Source organism: Labrus mixtus, chromosome 15 (assembly GCF_963584025.1).
Source record: "Labrus mixtus chromosome 15, fLabMix1.1, whole genome shotgun sequence".
Lineage (NCBI taxonomy): Eukaryota > Metazoa > Chordata > Actinopteri > Labriformes > Labridae > Labrus > Labrus mixtus.
The window spans coordinates 24,952,097-24,974,267 of record NC_083626.1 but is presented as its reverse complement, the minus strand read 5'-3'; the positions used below and the strand labels follow the sequence as shown (position 1 = coordinate 24,974,267).

The window sequence follows — 22,171 nt, the reverse complement described above, 5'->3', positions numbered from 1 at the left end:
GTACGTTTTTATAGCCGATTGATGTGATACTGTTTGAATGCTTTGCCCTCAACCCCTTTTTCTTGACTTGAGCTATGGATATCTTCATTTGGCAGAATGGATTTTCAGAATTCAGACTGCCATGGATCGTATATCTCTCTTCCTTCTTCTAAAAAGTTAAAGAGCAAAGATTACCCCTAACCATCTCAGAGATGTGTCCTTTCACGTCTCTGAGATGATGAGGTTGTTAAGTGACCGGCAGACCTAAACAGGGGAAGCAAGAGAGAGAGAGAGAGAGAGAGAGAGAGAGAGAGAGAGAGAGAGAGAGAGAGAGAGAGAGCACTTAGCCATAAAAATGTGTTTCTATGGAAACACTCCAAATGCTCGCCTCAGTCTGCCCGGAATTTCCTGCACATCTAGAATAATTGATGTGCTCTATCTATCGACCTGATTACATGCCTATTTATTTTTTTTGTCTCTTTTCTTGCTTTCTTTGAGTGTTAAAATGAAGCCTCCTCAAATTCTGAAAACGAAACGGTTATCTAAAGAGCCAGAGTGCTTTTAAATTTTTAGTCCTCTGCCTCTTTTCACAGGTGGATATCATTCACAGGCGCCTCCACAAAGACATCCTCCACAACCCCGTGGTCATGTTAAACTTTTGTCCCGACCTCAAGTCCATCAGCGCCGACCTGAGGAAGGTTCACGGCGAGTTCATCTTCCTCATTGACCGCAGCGGCAGCATGAGCGGCGTGAACATCAACCGTGTGAAGGTATTTTTTAAAGTCAGTGCCGTGTTATATTTCTCGTCACACATGAAGGCACACACTGATCCAATAGAAATCACCGTACATGGCACATGATAAGAGGTGGCATTTTGCGAAAGGTATTTGCAGATTTACGCAGATTCTACGAGTGAATAATGGGAAATGTGGGAAAGGAGCTGCAGGTCAGATTCAAATCCCTGGCCTCCGTTCTGTATATGCGGTGCAACCTAACCGCTAGGCCATCTGCACCCAATGAGAGACTTTATTATTATTTTTTTTAAAGATTTTTTTTGGCTTTTTGTGCCTTTTATTGGACATATAGGACAGTGGATAGAGTTGGAAATCAGGGAGACAGAGAGGGGAATGACATGCGGGAAAGGAGCCCCAGGCCAGATTTGAACCTGCCCGGAGGACCACAGCCTCCATACATGGGGCGTGCGAACCAACCACTGCGCTACAAGAGAACCCAGAGACTTTATTTTTCAACCTGTTTGAATGTCATTCGGCTGCTTGTGCACCGACCTTGCCTTGACGAGTGGCTGACCGGTGTTAATTTGTGACTCAGATTTAAGCTTTTAGTGGATGTGTCTGATAGTTCAGAGTCTGGGCTTACAGCCAGGACGGTGATGTAATGACTTTTTCTCTTAAACACTGATCTTGCAGGAAATCTTACTATTCTTTCTGAAATAAGACAACCTATTGAATTTTTGCTTTGTTATTGCACCTAAGCTGCCATCTTCACAATAGATGTCCTGCTCCTTCTGCTCTTCATCTAAGTGACGGTTCAAGATAAGTGGTTTCCCTGTGGAAACTGCCGCAGAAGAAGCAGTGAAGGATGAAAGGACACGGCATGATGCCACTTTCCACTCACTCCTCTCATCGAGAAAGTCGGCGGTGCGGCGATGACAGCTGTGCAGAGAGCACTGCGCCTCCATTGAAACAGGCATCAGAAGACGTTAGACGTAGCCGCACCGCCGCGGAGATGATCAGAGAGTTTAACAGGACATTAAGCACCTAATGAGCAGAAGAGGATTCGTCTTTTTATTTTCACAGTCGATGTCCTGTTCTTTTATGGTGGACCTGAACTTAATCTGCTCTCGCTCTCTCTCGCTCTCTCTCTCTCTCTCTCTCGCTCTCTCTCTCTCTCTCTCTCTCTGTCTCTGTCTCTCTCTCTCTCTCTCGCTCTCGCTCTCTCTCTCTCTCGCTCTCTCTCTCTCTCTCTCTCTCTCTCTCTCGCCCTCTCAGGATGCCATGGTGGTGATTCTGAAGAGTCTTGTGCCCGGCTGTCTTTTTAACGTCATAGGCTTCGGCTCAACTTTCAAATCACTTTTCACAACCAGCCAGAACTATGAGGAGGTAAAGTGTAGTGTGTGTACGTTGCTGTTTGTACTTACACTGTAAACTAGTGTACGCGAGGAAACAAGCGTTTGAATTGCGTCAAATTACCACCACGGTAATTTGACTGAGACACCCACCATGCGAGACAGACCGCTACCGCAGGTCTTTTATTCCACCTGTAGTCAGACTGTTTAATCAAACTCTTTAATAGCATCACCACCTCATGACTCATACCAATAATGCTACACACTGTGTGTGTTTTTAATAATAATAACTCTTTCCACAAGTGGAAGTGTACATACCTAGTATTATTCTATTATTGTATTTTTTTTCTCCCTTTATTTAACTGATGTACATATGTTTGATTTTTAACTTCTTGTTATTTTTGATAATTATTTTCCTGTTTCTTACGACGGAGGATTAGGGCCACGTTAAAAAATATATATATACATTTTGAGATTAAAGTCGTAAATTTTACGAGATTAAAGTTGTAAATTTACGAGATTAAAGTCGTACATTTACGAGATTAAAGTCGTAAATTTACGAGATTAAAGTTGTAAATTTACGAGATTAAAGTCGTACATTTATGAGATTAAAGTCGAGATTAAAGTCGTACATTTACGAGATTGAAGTCGTAAATTTATGAGTTTAATCTCATAAATTAACGAGTTCGAGACCAGCCTGCGAGAAAATGATGAAAGTAGAACTCTTAAAGTCTTTAAAGAATAAAAGAATAAAGTGGTTATTTTAGTCTATATCAGAAGAGCAGCAGCATCCTGTTCTCAAATGACAAACATGGAGCATCTTGTCCTAAAGGTTTCACTAATAAGGAAATAGGCTACTTCCTTGTGTAGTCGGTAAAAACAATTATTTCAAGAGAAGTTTTCACTTCAACTTGTAAGACCTTGTTTATCTGTAAAATGATAAACAGGACACAAACTGTCTCTGCACATGAGACACTTTAACAAGGCAGACCGATAACAGACACAAATAGTTGTGTTGGGGCTTTACTCATGCAGATATGAAACTAAACATGCTTTTGGCACATCATCATCTTCACATTGTCATAAAATATCAGCACCCTGAAAAGATACTGCAAGAAACTGAAGAAAGAACCACACTGCCTTGGAGGAAGTTGTCTGCAGAGGAAAATACTTTAAGAGTTCTACTTTCATCATTTTGCTCAGGCTGGTCTCGAACTCGTTAATTTACGAGTTTAATCTCGAAATTACAATTTTTTTTTTTTTTAACGTGGCCTTAATCCTCCGTCGTAGTTTCTTGAGCTGTTGTGACAAAAAATGTTCCCCCATGGGGGATCAATAAAGTTTATCTTTATCTTTATCTTTTATCTTTATTTTATCACTGAATTGTATCCACTCCTAAACTCACCTGATCGCTGTCATTGGCTCGAGGAGACACATTCACTCCCTGCCCAGAAATGTCCTGAGTCAACCAGAAAAAGCTCTGTACTCTCTTAAAACTTGGCAATAAATGCTGCATGAAGTATAATCTAACTTGATACAGAATTGATGGACATTTTCAGTACTATGTGAGTACAGTATTTTTATGAACCACAGCATTTAGTATTGTGTGAGATACCTTCATGTTGTCCTCTACAGTAGCTGCTGGATGCTTATCAAGGGTTAATCGTTTACAAAGAAATTAACCTCAACTTAATCTGACTGTGATCGTTCTGCAACTCCTTTACTTAAGACTCTCAACGCAAAATAACACCAGGCAACTCTTCCTCACTCTTCGTCGGCGTATTTGCAGAATTAAAAATAACTTTACTGCAAGTCAAGAAACCTGAAGTTTTCTTTTCTTTTCTTTTCTCAGGAAGCGCTGGCCCTGGCTTGTGAGTATGTCAGGAAGATCAGAGCTGACATGGGGGGCACCAACATCCTGGCTCCGCTCAACTGGATCCTGAGGCAGCCGATGTTCAGCGGACACCCACGCCTCCTCTTCCTGCTCACTGACGGTGCCGTCAGCAACACGGGCAGAGTTATCGAGCTGGTTCGCAGCCATGCACGCCACATCAGGCAAGTGCTAATGCGGACGGAATGAGTCTAATATGGAAAAAGCTCAATGAGTGACATCGTTAAGGCTATATGGAGAAGTGTCTTAAAATAAGCTTATCAAGGTATATTGACATTTGAAGTGCAAATGTAATGCTAAATGTAACTGCAGCTGTTGTTACATCAATGTGTGGTCAATCATGTGTTGGAGAAAGCTGCTCGGTTAAGCGTATAAGTGGCTTCTGTAGCAGTAACAGCACAGGCAGAGAAGCTACTGTGTCAAAGCAAACGGCAATAAATTCCTCTTTTGTTTATTTCCATTATGCAAATAGAAAAAGCATCACTCAAGGATAAATTCACATCCGGGGATTGTCCTGGGCTTTGACTGCACACCTGGCGGGGGAGCTGTAATCCTCTCAAAATGAAATCTGAGAACATGCATTGAATGTTGTCTGATTGTCTGACATCGTATATATATATCACAGATGAGAACGTGTCAGAAGGGGAACAAATGTGCAGCCTTGATTTAAGATGAAAAAAACAGAAACAACATTGTTTTAAAGCTACAATCTAGACAGAGGGAATAAAAACTCTTCCCCGCAGGATGCAAACATCAGCTGTCGGCCGAGAGGGAGCGCCGGTGGCACAATAGATCTGCTGTACGCCGAGAAATTCATTTTACTCTGCGGCCTGTGTCTCAGTCTCACACTGAGAATCCCTCTCCTGAGTCACTCTGGAAATAATTGACTTTTATGTTCCTCCTCCCTTTTTAATGGATGGCTGGCCCCCAGATGATTGTGTTAGGTATACAGAGCTTGGCCAATTCGTCGACACTTCCTGGGTCATTATCACACTCTGCTTACAAATCAGCGCAGCCAGTCAGGGGGGCGAGACCAAACAACGATTAATCTCCGTGGCGAAAATCCATGTTAGGGTTTTTAACTTTGTAGGAGGTGACATTTCCATTTTAATTTGTGCTCTTTGATCTCATTAAAAATGCAAAGGGGGAAAGCTGGTGCAACGGAATTAGCCGGTCCATCCGTTGATGAGAAACGGAAATATAAAAATGGGGAATTAAAAGCATCAGCAGACCCCTCTAGAGAACCCACGTCTCAAATCTCCATCACATCCTGTTTGGCTCTTCACCCCCTCCCCAGACTTGTTTGAATAATGAGATTGTTTTTTGGGGTTACATATATCTCCAGAGTGTCTTTTTTAAATCTCTTTAAGATGGGAACACATCCTGACAAGCCACCTGTTATCATGCACGATATATCTCTGGATCTGTCCACGGAGGTCACTCCGTGTCTGATGTGTTTGTGCAGATGTTTCACGTTCGGCATAGGACTGAATGCTTGCAGGCGGCTGGTGCAGGGACTGGCGACGGTTTCCAAAGGAACAGCGGAGTTCCTGGCTGAGGGAGAGAGGCTGCAGCCCAAGGTACTCGTTTCAAGCTCTGTGTATCACTCCTGAAACAAAGGCAAGCCACTGCTGGGCCAATCATGCAGTGGTTTCTAAGAACTTAGTATCTGCCACTCATACCAAATATCAAACCTAGTGCCGTCAATCGATTAAAACAATCACGATCTTAAAGTACTTGTATTTACTTTTTTAACTTGAAATGTACCACATTAAGATGTTAAGAAAGCTACTAGTGTCATTTCCCCTCAAAATCCAGAAGGATAGATTCTACAGGACATGGACCAAATGGACTGAATATGTCAAACCTATAAGACCTGATTTTATTTGACTTATTGGAGTACACTGGGTGTTATTTCCTCATTTTTTTGTCATTTTCTTTCATCCGTTAACCCGCTCTGTATTTAATTTTCTTATTTTATTTCTCTACGCCTCCAAAGTGAAAGCTTCCTGTGTTCTTTTGTAAATAATGTCATGTTACTTGAATATGAAAAAATCTTCGGAAGAGCTAAGTTGTTGAATATACTGCAAGCATCATACCCACCTCTTTCTGCAAAGAAAGTGCTCCAGCGTTTGAAAGTTTGAGGGAGGAGTCTTGCAATTATTCTGCTATGATGTGTAATTACTAATGTGTGAAGAATGCTTTTCCTAAATAAAAACAATTGAAAAAAAAAAGAAAGCTACCAGCAGCCTGTATCAACAAAGAACCAAATAGTTGATTTGGAATTTTGGGGTGGCCCATCATGTTTCAAGCGGGCCCTGGCCACTCCCTAGATACGCCCCTGCCCGCCCAGGTGAAATTACCTGAGGTCATCCTGCCCATCGTGCTCACCATTGGGATGTTATGGGTGCAAACGCAAGACCCCTCAAACAACCACGTTTGCACTTTGCACAATCAGATGTCGCCGTGTATTTTAGTCGGCTTTTTTTCTTCGCTCCACAGATGATAAAGTCCTTGAAGAAAACCATGTCTCCAGTTCTCAGCGACATTTCCATCGAATGGCTCTTTCCTGAGACCAAAGAGGTGCTGCTGTCCCCGGTGGGCAACACCTTCCTGTTTCCAGGGGACAGTCTCATCGGCTACGGCGTTGTCTGTGACACCACCCGCTACCATGCTAACCCCAAATCTGTAAGTTCCAAAACATCTGCTGAAAAGAAAGAAATGCTTAATGTGGTGCTGTGAACACCTCAGAAAACAAATGGGTGTTTAAATCTGTAACCTCTAAAAGGTGTCCTTGTGAAATGAAAAGGCCCGAGGCTGACTACAAACAAGATTTTTTAATTAAACCTCGTGAGCAGGTCTTTATTGAAACACTTGTCTCGGATGTGACACCTACTTAAAATCTCAACAGGATAAGCGGAGGCGATACAGCATGATGCGCTCCGTTGAGTCGGCCAGCTCTGTGTTTTACCACTCTCAAGAGGAGGAGCCTGTGAAGACAGGTGTGGACAGCCAGGGGTTCTACAGAGACGCTCCCTCTGGTCCTCTTTATGACTCCTACCAGGACTCTGTGACTGACAGCAGCCCTGCCGCCACAGAGCAAGACGCAGTGGGTAAGAACCAACGCTTCAGTCATCCAATTTCTCAAACTTAAGTCTTTAAATTTAGATTTTCATTCTTTTTAAAAGTGCAACATGTGAACACGTTTTGAGGAAACAGTAGATAAGCCAATGTTTGTTAGCCTAAGTAGAAAGTCGTGTGTTATTGGCTATTTGACCGATGGAGTTAGATAAACATTGATGGTGGTTTGACATGGAAACTGCCAGTCAAGTTGATGATCCTTTTTAACACAGATACAACAAAGATCTGGAGCCAGACTGTGGCCAAAATATTTCAATTTCTGCGTCCCGTCAGTAAATCACTTGGTCGATCACTTTAGTCCCGACTAAAACATTTTGACGAGTTTTTTGATGGATGAATTGTACAAAATGTGTTTTTCAGGAGTTATGCTCCACTTTAATGTTCCCTGACTGTCGCCCAATATAAAAAAATGTATGGGTGGTTGGATGTTGCCCTCTGGATAAATTATAACCAGTTTGATGATCCTTAAACTTGCCTTAATTTGACAAACATTTAAATCTGTCCAATACTTTCCTTTATAACTGAACGTCTGCTCATCTGTGTCTCGTGTTTACTTCTAATTAGCAGAAATGTGCATGCCATAGCCAAAGATGGTGGACATGATCATATTACTGTAGCTTTTTCAGTGTGATCATGTTGATTGTAGTTGGATCACCGTGCCCAGGAAAACTACTCGAAACGCTTTTACACCGCAGGTCACACCTACCTATTCACACACCGATGGCAGAGGTTGCTATGTGAAGTGTCCAACTTGTCCCATTCATACACATTTAGAAGCGTATACAGTAAGTGGGGACACAGCCGTGGGAGCAACCTGGGGTTAAGTGTCTTGCCGAAGGACACGTTGAACATGTGGCTGCTCAAAGAGGCTCACATTCCCATAAATCTTTTTGTATTGATAATCTGTGGTTGCACATGCCAACTAGCTAGTTTTAGGAGTTATTCCAAAGTAAAATGAGGCTTGTGGGGGGTTGCTGGTTTAGCTCAGATCGTTGCACTGGTCGTAGGTTCGACTCCCAATCCTGACAATGCGTGGTGCATGTCATCACCCTCTCACTCATTCCTGGCCCATTTCCTGTTCCTTTCCAAAAAAAGGCAAAAGCCCAAAAATGACCAAAAAGAAAAGACAGATTATGAAGATGTGAAACAGTTGTGTCTTTGCATGGCAGAGGATACTGGGTTAAACATTTTGAGGTAAACGATCAGAAATGATGTTCTGTTGAAACTGAGATAATTGTTGATTTGACCGTTTCTACCTCTGAACAAACATCAGGGTTCGACTGTAAGACATCTCCGAGAAGACGCGCGTACAGCACCAACCAGATCATGGACTACAACCCGGCGAAGCGGGTCTTCACTCCCAGCGATCCCAGCGCTGTGGTGCCAAAGAACCCACTGAGGAGAGCCAAAGTCCAGGAGCTGATCGGGCAGATGAGCTCTGAGCACGAGGCGCAGTGGAGGAACGACTTCCAGGTGTGGTCCCACATTTGAACAGATATGATATTCAACGTGATCGCTTCTCCTCCTGCTGACCTGGTTTGGTTTGTAAATTGATCAGACGTTGTTTCTGACTCCAAACCACAGCTTTTTAACTTTGTACAGGTACTCACTGAATAAATGAGAGTATATTATTCCAACAAAGACCGGCTAATCTTGCTTTTTTATTCTGATACAGTTTTTAAATATTGAATAAATGGCAAAAAGTGATTTATATTCAGACAGTGTTGCCAAATTAAACATTAATCTGACCCGTGTGTGGACTGGAGGATAATGAAGAACAAACTAATGTGCTCTTCTCAGTAATGAGGGGCAATATTTATGAATGGTAATGAGTTTGCATATTGCTCAGGGACCATCTGAGTATAACTAAACAGAGTCCACTGGGCTGTGAAGAATTTATATCTTCACTTTGCTCATTTACCAGCGGACCCATTACAGTCACGCCTTGATTAAATTCTGTCCAATTATTACCAGTAAAATGAATTACTTCTCTATTTATTTGTTTCTTAATTAAGTGGTACGTAGCAAAAGATATCAGAAAAATGTGTCTATCTCAGTGTCAACATGTTTATTTTGGCTATTGAGCTGGGCATTTTAACCATCGGCTATGTTGGGATTGACTTGGACTGTGTTCGAAAATCTCTTCCTTAGCACCCGGGGTGATCGTGATTAAAGAAACTTTGTTTTGCACGCAGCCACAGCTGGCCAGCCTGTGCGCTACATCCTCCAGCGGGCGTCCGGCCAGCTGTCACAGGACGCTCCCTCCGCCGGAAGCCGACTCAGAGCTTCATTTCCAACCACAGCCTCAGGACAACGCCCTGCCCAGGGACGTCAGCGCGCCGCCTACAGCGAGAAACACCGCCGGGGAAGACGGATCCAGATCATCCAGTGACAGCCCATCTGTTGGCAGCAGCGGAGATGCTGGTGAGGCCACAAAAAAACAAAAACAATTCTGCTTCACAAAAAGTGACACACAAGTCTATTCAGTTAACTCAGATATCCATGATTTAAGTTGGATGAATGTCTTTGATATTTGTGAATATATCGACATGTGTGTTGTGAGTAGGCATAAAATAAACCAAATAATCTACACAGTTTCTAAAAGTTTCTAAACATTTTAGAACTGGCATCAGTTTCAAAGTAGTAAAGGTTTTTGCAGAAGATTACTCGTATATTACCACTGTTCCTACTAAGGAATGTCTGGCTTAAGGTACATCTGAATGATACTTAGCTTAGCTTGACAAGAAAAGGAATGGGAACAATTGCCAGAATGTCAAAATGCTCTCAGATATCAAAGAAAACTGCTTTAAAAAAAATCGCAGAAGCAGTTGATCTTAAAGTCCTTTAATTCCAGCCAAGACAAGCGTAAATATTTTCAGTTGGACTTTAAAAAGTGATTTAAAAAAAACATCCGTCCCACATCTAAGATTAGTCATGGCAGATGATCGAAGAAGGAGGTGACACTTGGGGCGGACAGGAAATAATTTTCTGCGTCTGAGAACAAAACAGAAACTTGAACGATGAATGAATAAGATACAAAAGAGGAAGCATTTTAGAAAAGTAAAATAGGACGTCCATTCAAACAGGGTGAACAAAGAGAGCCTTGAATACCCAAATAGATTGAACACCATTGTCTCTTTTTCTTTTTTTCTTTGCTTTCTGTGCTGTTGTTGTACCTTTTTTTTTTTTAATGGTAGGCACTTTGAGAACGTTTTTCTTTTCAATGGATATGAATAACAAATTAAAATGTCAATACAGGAATACAGAAGCTCTCTTCTTCTTGTGATATTTCAGATGGTTATGGACACCAGTTATGTCAGGCAGAAACTCCACAGGAGACCCACAAGTCAGACCTGGGCGCAGCCAACCAGCACAAAGGTTACTGCAAGGCCGTGGTATCGGGACTGCTGTGTGGGAAACCAGCAAAGTGGGAGGTCGCCTTTGATATCGAGCCCTTCCTGAACGGCCGGGAACGCGAGGAAAAGGTTCACGAGGAGCTTTGGAACGAGACCTTCCACCATCTGGCTGGACGATCCATCATACAGGACTTTGAGCATATGGCGGATAAGGAGTGTGAGATCGAGCACGGTGAGATCTGCAGGGATTTAAAGGACGATTTAGAGACATATATTCTGAAAGCAGGAGTAGGCTTTCGTCTGACATTTTCAAATTTTCTGTCTAGCTTTATTGTCTCTATAAAAAATGAAGTTTTACAGAATAAAGCTCGTATGAGGAGTTTTTAGCTTGTTAGGAAACTGACTGAAATTAAAACTAATTTCTTTATGAGCTACAGAATTTAACAAGACTATTAGCAAACAGTATGACTCATCTTGTAAGTGAATTGAAATTTCACAAGCCACTGCCGGAGACAGGTGTCATATGGGGACATTTATTCCCAAGATTCGTGATAAATGATACGTTTGACAGATCAAATAAGCAGGATGAGGGTTTTTTTTCTAAATAGACACTGCGTCCACATGAACAGGACAAACTCAGAAAAGAGATAAGAGGTACCACTTTGTCCACAGGGTGCACTAAACTTGAAAGGAGTATTTCAACATGTTTTCTTATGTTTCAACACTGATTTGCTTTCTTGTCAATTGATAGGAGTTGCCAATTTGTCTATTTGTAAAAAAATGACTTTATATAAAGATGGACGTGTCTTCACCTCTTCCAATTTTTCAAAAAGTGAAGCCAAAATGCCCCATGTGCAAGCGCTGTCATATAGTGCTGTTGGTGACATTTGGAGCCAAAGTTTGACAGAGACTCTGTCGCGGTTTTGACGTCCTAAAACACATTTGGACATCCCAGTAGCGCCCCTTCCGCTAACCAAAAAACCATTTAACTTTCCAATCAAACAGCAAGGAAACAATTCCAACAGCGAACAGCAGCAACGCAGTCATCAGTCAGTCATATATGCCACACCCCTAATTATGCAAATATATGCACAACTCTTAGCCTAAATATCATCAAAACAGATGAGGTAATAAAATGAATTTAGAGTTTGGTCCATGTCCCATCTGTTAACATGGAGGCGGCAGGGTTTGAATCCTGTACTGCAGCCTGGCAGGAAGGGAAAGCACAAAAAGTTTTGGCTTCACTTTCAGGGAGCTGTTGTGTCATCCTTTTTTATGCACCGTCAGTGACTTGAAATAATATCCAGGGGAGAGTTAGCTTTAGCTTAGCATGGTTTTCAATACAATGTGATGCCTTATTATTTAATCCCATTACTGCTATGTAATTATTGTACGGTTGTTCTATTTCACAGGCTCTGGCAGGAAGTACCAGCTGTACGCCATTCACACCAGCAAGTCCTGCAATATACTGAGCAAATACACGGCGCTTATTCCCATCGACCTTGACACTAATGAGTATTTGCAGACATGTATTGAGTACATAAATCCCAGTAAGTCTAAAGAATTCTTGAACTCATTGAGCACCCATTGTTCTCTCCACATGTGCAAACAAAACTGTGTCGCCATACATGACTTGGAGTTATGTTTGGTCCATGAAAATCACTTTTCTATGCTACAGAATGCTACAGTATGTCTCTAAAATCTTATTCTAAGTATTATTTGACATTTGAGTAATATGCTTGTTTTCTTTCTTTCCAAATTAGTTGATTAGAAGATTGATACCCATCCTATTACTCTTGTTTAATCTTGTGCTACAAGAGGTGTGAGTTACAGTTAGCCTAGCTTAGCATCAAGGCTGAAAACAGTTATGGCCTTGTTCAGAAAAAGGGGAAAAGGCTGCCAGTGGTGTTTTTATTTTAGGCTATTTATTGAGCTGAAACAATAAATTTGTTGATTGGTAGAATATCAGGATAAATGTCTGTGACAGTGTTGAAAACAGATCACTCATTATGTTGATCTAATCGGGCCAAAAGGAAAAAAAGGAAAATATTCTCCGTCTCTTTTGTGTCTGTGTATCATCAGATTTTTATTTAATACCAAACAAGACATATCAGTGTCATAACAACTGTCCTCTTTTTTCACATTTTATAGATTTGACTATGAGTAACAAAATACTGAATAGGCTTTTTGACATAAAAAATTATCTTTAGCTTTCTCCCTATAAACACATTTTTTCTAATCTACCTTTTCTATTTAAAACAGATAGCTCAAGTAATAGCAACAGTTTGTGGTTTTACATGGTTTTGGGGTTATGTGCTGGGATTTACTGGCGATCAATTACATCCTGGAGTTGTGTTGTCACTGTAAGGTTGCCAGGTAACCACTGAAATCCTCCAGAAATGGAGGCTACTGCTTGAGCAAACAAAGAAAATCAACAGATCCCTCAAAAAAATAGAAGAGAGATTCATCCTTTTGTCAACATTCAGGGGTTTAACCTTTAGATTTTTCTTTAAACGTTATAACTGTTGGAAAGTCAAAACACACACCAGCCTAGAGCCAACATTAGATTACTTTCAAATTGTGCAGACTGTGGCTACAAGACAGCAAAGCAGTTCTTATCTCTCGCTTCTGAAAACAGGATTTGATTTTGTTTTCAGGTGAGCATCTGAAGAGGGGCTCACACTCCAGCTCTCGCTCGGGGAGCAGGAAGAACAGAGGATACTCCATCGGACTGGGTCGCTCTCAGTCGGGCGGCATGTCTGAGGAGGTTCAGGATGCTCTCCTGACCAACAGTAGGCCGCACTTAATACACATAGCTTTCTTCAATCCCAACTCTCGATCAACAAATGCAACCGAAAGAGTGAAAAGTAGGAGAGAGTGAAAACAGAGTAACAGTAACGTCTTCTTTGAGGAGATGTCGATGCTGGATTTATTTTTTATGTGTTGATATTTATTCAAAACCGACTTGATTTGAAATAGAAAGGCTGCAGCGTAGCTTTTTGAAAACACTGTGAGGTTTTGAGAGGGAGCACTCAGACAGACGCGAGCTGCTCTATATTAGAAATCCTTCAACTTTAGAAAAATGGGCACAACATTTGAAATTGGTTTTCGGGGGTGGCATGGCAACCACAGGGTTAAGATAAAGCTGGTTTATAAGCATCTCCATTGAAAACAGCAGCACAATGGTCACTGATGGAGATGAGTATTTCCTTTGATGCTGTCTTCTGATGGTTAAAAGATTTTTTAAAAGCTAAACACAGACAGTTTATTCCAATCTTGCTTGCTTTCTATTTTTTCCCCACAATTTATGTTATTGTTACGCACAAAAACACCATGAAAAATTCCTGGTATGCGGAATTGTTTTGGGGCAATCAACCCAGATTCTGATTCTTCTCATCATGATTTCTTCTCTAGACGGAGAGGATGTTGCGTCTCCATGCAGCACCCCGCCCTCCTCCAGCTGGGAGAGATGCAGCTTGATGGATTGTAAGTAAATGCGACACATGAAACTGTCATTAATTTGGCTTTACTTATCCATTTTCAAACACACAAGACCTTTGACGTACACTCTTTTTGTGTTTGATCCCTTGTGTGAAACAGGAGATAATTAACATTTCAGTCCATCTTCTCGTAAGTGATGGCGGACGTCGACACAGTTTTTTGGTCTTGTGTTGACAAAAGCTGTCTGGGCCTTAGAATTAAAAAATATAACGAGCATATACTGAAGGCACACATGCACACACAGAAACACACAAGAGAAAAGTTTCATGTGCAGAGGGAAAAGATTGCCACTGGAGTATATGACCACTGTGTCTTTAGTTCATCTCAGTGGGTGTGTTTTACCTCTTTACGATCTGAGACTCATGTAGAGAACTCAGTAGAAAAGTGTCAGAAAATGCCGCTGCTTTCTTCTCTCTCTCGCCCCTTCCCTTGTGTAACTCTGCGTCTCTCTCCGCATGTCTGTCTCGAAGTCTCTCAAAGGAGTCCGTCTGTGTCCTCTGACCAATCTCAGAAAACAGTGGAGAGCCTTTTTTCTGCCAGGTGGGTGTCTGGAGACCGTCTGGCTCCGTAAGTGGGCTCCAGCTGCGTTACCTGCCATTGCATTAGCAAACACGAGGACCTTAGCCTTAATAATGAAATGTTTACCTGCTGCTTTAAGGGACGAGGATATTTAAATCGCCTTCATCTTTATCAAATTGTCTTTGCTGATTATTTTTTTTAAAGGGTCTGCTGTCTTGAAGTCAACATATCAGTGCAGTACAGAACTATCTCATAAGCACTCACAGGCATTAAAAAGGTACATTGGATTTCTAAATCAAGACTTTCAGACTCAATGAGGCCGTTCTTGGGACGTGGGAGAAAACGTGGGCGAAAACCGACATTAAAAGAAAGGAAGCAAGATACCATTATGTATGGGTATAAAGGCACCCATACTGTATGTAATCTCCTTCATGGAGGGCATTCACAGTGGTGCACTCAGAGTTTTATTAATAGTGACATTAATGAAAAGAAAGAGAGCTGAGGGAGGGAAGTTCAAACTTTGCGTACTTTCTCAGCTTTTCTCCACAACAAGAAAAATCTTCATATTCACACTGTGACCATTTCCCTCTGAAGTTAGCTCGTCGTGGGAGAGCTCAGATGAAGTTATCAAGGCATACGTTACTCTGTTGAAAATAATTTTCTCTTTATTAAAAACAGCTTCTAGATTTCAGTAATAATGTGTTTCTGTGTTCACGCTGGTCTCTCCTCTCGTCTGTCTGAGAGCACTCACTGCATGATGGTATATATTGATTGGATAGGGACCATCGATTCTACACAATTCTTCTTCACAGTGCATTGTGGGATACGATGAGCCCTATATAGTGAATACTGTAGTTAGTGATTTCGGACACAGCCAGAGTTAATGTCTAAAATCCACTTAGCCAGATCGATGTCAGTGTTAAAAAAAAAAATCTCACTGGAAGATTTGAGGGCTTAGGTTTGAAGGAGTTAATGGAATATGAGCCTTAGGTGGCTCATTTCAGCATATTGACCCAGACAAACATACATTGAACACTGGACCCCTTTGAAAGGTCTTTTTAATGATTCATGTGGCCGACTGGAAATTGTGAAAGGAACATAAGACCCTGCAAACAAAGATACACTCCCATGTTAGTGCAGTGAGTTAGCATGCTAATAGCAATAAACAAAAGTATCGTTTAGACTGATGAAAATGTCACTAGTTCTGTAAGTTATTGGTCATAAAAGAATACTGGCGTCCAAAGTTGTTACTCTTAAATTCCTGGGCGCCGCACAAAATCTAATGTCCAAACTCTGAGGGGAGGGAGAGGGTTACCAAAATAATCAACCTTCATCCTCTGAGCAGAGGAGCTGTTTGTCAACAAGCATGGCAGGCAACTGCTTGGGGCCCCAGACCAGTAAGGGACCCCTGAGTGCTCACAAACTCAACAAAAGCAGTGGCTCAAAAGGTACAAATTTTGCAATGACAGTAGGAAACCTCCCTAAGGGGGCCCCACCTGACAGCACTCACTCTTGTTGCCCCGCTAAAGCGTTGCATGCGTTATTGCTGTGATAACCAAAGTGTGTCAATAAAAGTAAACAAAGAAAAATGACGAGGAATAATCTGTCTATAGGAGAGAAAAAGAAACAAGAAAAAAGAGGAGTTAGCATCAGGACACTTGCAGACAAAATGGTGATGAACGCTGGTTGGAGGGCCCCCCAATTGATCTATGCCCCCACCAGAATCACCACTACCTCTGGGTACCATGTCTCAAACATATGTAGTGACAATGTACTCAGCATTTGTTGCTTAGATATTTCTTAAATTAATTGTTAGACGCGTCATGATTAAGTAGAGATTGCTTTCCCTATCCCCGTAGAGAAGCAGTAAATTAAAAGCAGTAGCTGTGTTTGCCTCACATACAATACTCTGTAATCCATCGGCTTTTCCCTCCGCTCTGTAAGGTTGGCCCTCAGCAGGACTCGTCTCCTGACCCGGGCTGCCAAAGGATTCATGTGCCGATCTCACAGCAAGTCCGGCGATTCAATCGGAGAGAGTGACAACGAGAACAAAGACTACATTCCTCTGGTGGGTAGCAGACATGTACTGCGGGTGAATTTTATTGGAGACTTATTTCAGCTGAGTGAAGATTTGTCTGAAGAACAAGAGCCGTGTTACAGCCTGTTGAGACTGTTAGAGTTGGTTAAGCAATCAGCAGTTCAAAGCTGTTATGGATAGTGAAGAAGAATACAGCATGTACGCAGTCTACATCCTATTCTCTCTTTCTCTCTTTCTTTCTTTCTTTATCTCTTTCTTTCTTTCCCTCTTTCTCTCTTTCTTTCTCTCTTTCTTTTTTCTTTCCCTCTTTCTCTCTTTCTTTTTTCTTTCTTTCTTTCCCTCTTTCTTTCTCTCTTTCTTTCTCTCTCTCTTTCTCTTTCTTTCTTTCTCTCTTTCTTTTTTCTTTCCCTCTTTCTTTTTTTCTTTCTTTCTTTCCCTCTTTCTTTCTCTCTTTCTTTCTCTTTCTTTCTTTCTCTCTTTCTTTCTTTCTTTCTTTCTCTCTTTCTTTCTTTCTTTCTTTATCTCTTTCTTTCTTTCTTTCTTTCTTTATCTTTCTTTCTTTCCCTCTTTCTCTCTTTCTGTCTTTCCCTCTTTCTTTCTCTCTTTCTTTCTTTCTCTTTCTTTCTTTCTCTCTTTCTTTCTCTCTTTCTTTCTTTATCTTTCTTTCTTTCCCTCTTTCCCTCTTTCCCTCTTTCTTTCTCTCTTTCTCTCTTTCTTTCTTTCTTTCTCTTTTTATAACCTTTTTTCAGTTCATTATGTCTTGCTTACTTTCTGTCTTTCTTTGTCTTATCTTTTCTTTTTTTCTTTTGTTACGATTTCACTAAAGGCCGGACCCAAGTGCAACACATCGAACACAGGAACGGGTTTTTAAGAGGGTTTATTGTACGAAAAGAAAGCGGATGGCTGATAGTAGGGCAGGAGAGGTTGTGGAAGGCAGGCGGGCAAAAACACACTGATGGTGAGCAGACGATCTGGGCTAAGAGTAGATGAGAGATCAGCTTTTTTAACCACTGCAGACTTGATTGTGGATGGGTGTGCAGTAAGGAGGAGGAAGAGGAGATGGAGAGGCTTGACCAGGTAACGTGGAGGCAGGATGAAGAGTGATGACAAACAGACAGACAGTATCATCTTTCTTCCGTTTGTCTGTCTGGCTGTCGGTCTTAAAACACAGAGTTGAAAGTTGCCTTGCATATGTCTATGTAAAGAGTATTTTGCTTGCATTTTTACTAAAACATACTTTTGATTCGCAATATATTTCTTTATTATTGTCTGCACTGAAAGAGCTAATTATTTCAGCTATGTCCACTGAAAAACAGTGTCAGTTCGGGGGTCATAGCCTGGTGATTAAACTAACAGCAAACCCCTTTTTTAAGTAAGCACTGTATTCATCCTTGCAATGAATATTGGCAGGGATTCAAAAAGCCTGTCAAAATTCAAACCTTTGCTTTTGGAGGGCTAAAGCAGTGTAGAGGCTTCTGTATGATTACCAAGACCACGCTCTGGCTCGCCCTGAAACCACCAAGACCTCAAAGGACACTCTGATTATGATGTGCATATCACGTCATTCATACATTATTCATCACTTTTCAAATTCAAAAGAGAAAAAAACAGATGTGAACAATGTTCAGAATCGCCAAAAAAAAATGATTTCCACCTTTTTTACCAACAACTACAGAGGTATCCGTAGTGACACAATTCACCTCTGTTTTGTTGATTGGAGTCCAGCTGCTGATTGGAGAAGGTCAAAAACCTTTTTTATGGAAATGAACCAAAGAATGTGCAGTATATAAGAATTTCAAGAAGCCAACTTCGAAGCTTAAAAATGAAGCAGCATTTTTTGCGTTTTCATTGAGTGGACATTTGCACATTATCATAGGTGTTCCTAATTCATTATGATAAGGAAAAAGATGTAACAATTTCTTAACTGCTTCTAATTTGCATGATTCCCACATCAGGTATTTCTTCTTTCTGTTCTGAATCTGCCAACTTTAAGGACAAGAGGAAGGATTCCTGTTCCCAACAGTGCAACCAAAGACATCTGACCCCTTTTTTGGTGCTATAAATGTGCTTTATTTGGATATATTTTTGTACTTTTGGTTTTAATGAGATTTTTTAAAGCGGTTTTTCATCAAGTCTAAAAATTGGTTAGAGCTCTAGCCCTGTGTACAGTGCTTGCTGCATCAGCCCCCGGTTTGACTCTGACATTTGGTGCATGTCATCCCCAATCTCTCCACACAATTTTTCCAATGTTTGTTATCCTATCAGGTAAAGGCACAGGCCAACATTTAAAAAAAGAAAAAAAAAGAATGACATAAAATAACCAAAGCTATACTTCCTGTCAGTCTGTGAACGGTTTCCCTCTGCACAGGTGTTGTTGCAGTTGGCTAGTGGTGCGTTCCCCTTGGACACAGCTCTGTGTGACGCCATCAATGTCCCCATGGACAAGCTGAAGTGGACGTCACCTTTCAACAGCCACCGCACCAGCCTGGGCCACCTGTCTCACTCCAGCAGCCGCCGCACTGAGAGCGCCGATGGCGGACACAGATCGCTGTGTGAGCCAGAAACAAACCAGCCGTCCGCAGAGCACACTGTGGGCATCCAGAGCCCATCTCACCTGTCCAGGAGCAGCTGGATGAATGCTGCCTCTTCCTTATTAGGCAGTCCATCCACCACCGCAGAGCCCCAGCTGTCTCCGCTCTCCCAGGGGGACAGTGGACGCGGCTCAGGGTCCGGGGGATTGGAGGCAGCATCACCCAGCAGCAGCCCAAAGAGCGTACAGGATCCAGAGAGCATGGTTTGGGCAACAGCGGTGGCGCTTGCCTGGTTGGAGCACAGCTCTGCTAGTTATTTCATTGAGTGGGAAATGGTGGCTGCCAAGGCTAGCATGTGGTTGAATGCACAAGAAATCCCAGAAGGCAAAGACTTGGCCTCCATTAAGTCTGCCGCCAACCAACTCTTCATCATCCTCAGACACTGGGATGAAAACCTGCAGCTGAACATGCTCTGTTATAACCCAAACAGTGTCTGAGGCCTGCTAGTGCAAGACTAAAAATACAGACCAGTGAAAGAACTCCATTCAATATGATACTATGCTAACCGAGGCTGTACTATTCTCTGTTCAGCAGTTTGTTTGTTTTTGAGTCGGATTTTGCCGCTGCAGTGGTGAAAAATGTGTGTTTTGTTCTGTATGTGTTCAGAGCCTCAAAACATATCACAGGCTCTTCAGAGGCATTCTGTGCAAGCTATTACCTCGCCGGTGCCATAAACTGTAGCTGGATCCGTGTTAGCAAAGGATCTAATCTGAGTTATGCCACAGATTTGAGTGTCATGGAGAAGAATGTGAGTGTAAAATGAGTAGCATGCTGGATCACTAAAGTTCAACTCAAGAGAAAATGTCTTATTGCCATCATATTGATGTTATGGGGAGAATTCTATAAAACTATTGTCAGAGAAAGCTTGTTGACACATACTGTTTTAATATCATTCATGATGTTCTGAAGGATTTTAATTGTAGAAAAAATGTCCCATGAGAACCTCATGTTACTTGCTAGCAGTACTGCCTATCTTCTGCAATGCGCGCTCCCATTACTGTTAGTCATATGTGCAATTTCTGCAGACAAAAAAAATATGCAAGAAGCTAACGAAAAAATACTTTTAAGATTTGGATTTTAAAAAATATCTGGCTTTGATGTGAAAATACGACTGTGTATCCCACTAGCATGTCATTTACTGCTTATTATTTAATATGTACAATTTTTTTTTTTGCACTTATTAAGCTGTCGAAGAAACTTTGATCATGTATTTGTTGTTTTTGATTCAGACAATTACAGAGCCAAAGGTTGGTTACACACCATCTGTTAGGAAGTTTAAAATGAACCTGTTTTAGGTTCAATCGAATGCCATGTAAGTGGATATTTACGCCTCACTTATCAAAAATGGGTTCTACCATAAAAGCCGGTTGTCATGTAGCTAATAGTTTTAAGAAAATCTTTTTTTTACATTCTGTTACTGCCAGGGTTTAGATTAGCGTAGCTAACTAAAAGCTAAGCTGACAAAGCTAAAGCTAATATTGTGCTTAAACCAAGCAGCAACCTCTGGTGTTGAAAAATAAAGCCCTGCCCAAGTGCGAAACCCTGCAGTTTGTCAAGTATCTGCTTGAGGTAGGCTTCAGAGGCACCGGAAGTCACATACTGTACACACCCATTTAAAAAATACAGTTTTTACAGCAGAAATTAACATTTATACAGCCTGGTTCAAAAAACAAAAAATAGGTCTGATTAGGCACACACGGGTGGTGGATTTTTTGAAAACTCATCCGTTTTGATTTCATAAACGTTAAGAGTTATTCTCAATATGGGTGTAGCTGTTGGCTTTTATGCTAAAATTGATTCACAAAATTCACAAAATCACAGATAAAAAAGGTCTTGTTTGTTCGATTGTACTAGCAGTACTCACAGCTTTACCACAAGTGCCTAACCAAATTATAAAGTTGTCAGAAAATACAGCCGTGTTCAGTGAAGTTTAAATAGTGCGGATAAAGATTGCTTCCTTTTTTTTATTTTTTTTTAAACACCACAGGTACTTTCTTTCTTGAAATTTGACTGACTGGATTTTTTTTATTCCATTGCAGTGTTGCTTTACTCAGGTATTGATTTTTTTTTTCACTCAGTCTGAGTCTCATAGATCTATCTGCATGAACACAGGTGTTTATGTTGTTTGTTTACTGACTGAAATGTCACATTGAAGCTAGTAGCGCAGTACAGTATTTTGCTCTCTGAAATGAGAGTACAGTAGATGTCATATAGTATATTTTTTGTGCTGTAATTGCAGTAGTATAAGTGCCGCTGTAATTGTACTTTTTTATGTGCTAGTTCGGTTGTATAGTACAGTATCTTTCCACTTGCTGTGTGTGCCTTTAAAAAATGATTGTTGACTGTTTGACGCTGTTGAAAACTTCTGTAGTGTCTTTATAACTGTTAATGATATGATCTGCTCTGCAGATGCATGTAATAAAATAACTCAACCAAAGATACAGGACCTATTGTTTCACTACTGGAGACAAGGGGTACCTCAGGGATCAATTATTGGACCCCTTTCATTGCTGCAGTTATTTGCTTATATGTTTGTTTTCTTGTCACCGCTGCTGTGCTAATGACACTCTACTCCACACTCTACCTTTCTCTTCCCAAAGATTGATCCCTATGTCTCAGAATGAATTTAAACCCTGACTTTTTATCTGACCGCTGGTGGAGCGCCATTTTTATCTGATCTCTTTATAGGTTTTATGAGCAAAGAAAATTACTTCAATTTTTCCTTCAAATGGGTTAAAGACATGGATTATCACATTCACGGAAAGTAAGCTGTCTGAGCAGTGCTTACAGATGGGTGAATGGAGAGCCAAAGATAAAGGAAAGTTGTAGTTCATCAACTGGGTCTCCAACTCTGTTGAAATATAAACTAAGGAATGATATGCAGCCACTTGACTCCATTTACAGGCATAGTTGACTCTGCCTTGACGATAGTTCAAACTCTTCTGGCAAGGTTACAAGCATGCATAGAAATGCTCGATGAATTGAAAAAAAGAGTGGCAGCAAATCTGGTCTTCAATGAAAAAAAAGCATGCTCTTAACTTTTCACATTACTCTCCACTGGCTCCCATA

At 41.2% G+C, this 22,171-nt stretch overlaps 1 protein-coding gene across 1 annotated transcript in view; it reads left to right on the top strand.

Moving 5' to 3' along the window:
- Window positions 1-21,534, top strand: part of vwa5b1 (von Willebrand factor A domain containing 5B1) — a 30,800-nt gene extending 9,266 nt beyond the window's left edge. The window contains exons 8-22 of the mRNA XM_061057997.1: window positions 573-749; window positions 1,989-2,099; window positions 3,918-4,120; window positions 5,422-5,536; window positions 6,459-6,644; window positions 6,868-7,069; window positions 8,371-8,570; window positions 9,293-9,521; window positions 10,392-10,685; window positions 11,866-12,003; window positions 13,111-13,245; window positions 13,868-13,939; window positions 14,425-14,494; window positions 16,418-16,541; window positions 18,880-21,534. Coding sequence (XP_060913980.1) covers window positions 573-749; window positions 1,989-2,099; window positions 3,918-4,120; window positions 5,422-5,536; window positions 6,459-6,644; window positions 6,868-7,069; window positions 8,371-8,570; window positions 9,293-9,521; window positions 10,392-10,685; window positions 11,866-12,003; window positions 13,111-13,245; window positions 13,868-13,939; window positions 14,425-14,494; window positions 16,418-16,541; window positions 18,880-19,539 — 2,916 coding nt within the window. The 3' untranslated portion in view covers window positions 19,540-21,534. The remainder of the gene's footprint in view (window positions 1-572; window positions 750-1,988; window positions 2,100-3,917; window positions 4,121-5,421; window positions 5,537-6,458; window positions 6,645-6,867; window positions 7,070-8,370; window positions 8,571-9,292; window positions 9,522-10,391; window positions 10,686-11,865; window positions 12,004-13,110; window positions 13,246-13,867; window positions 13,940-14,424; window positions 14,495-16,417; window positions 16,542-18,879) is intronic.
- The last annotated feature ends 637 nt before the right edge of the window (window positions 21,535-22,171 follow it).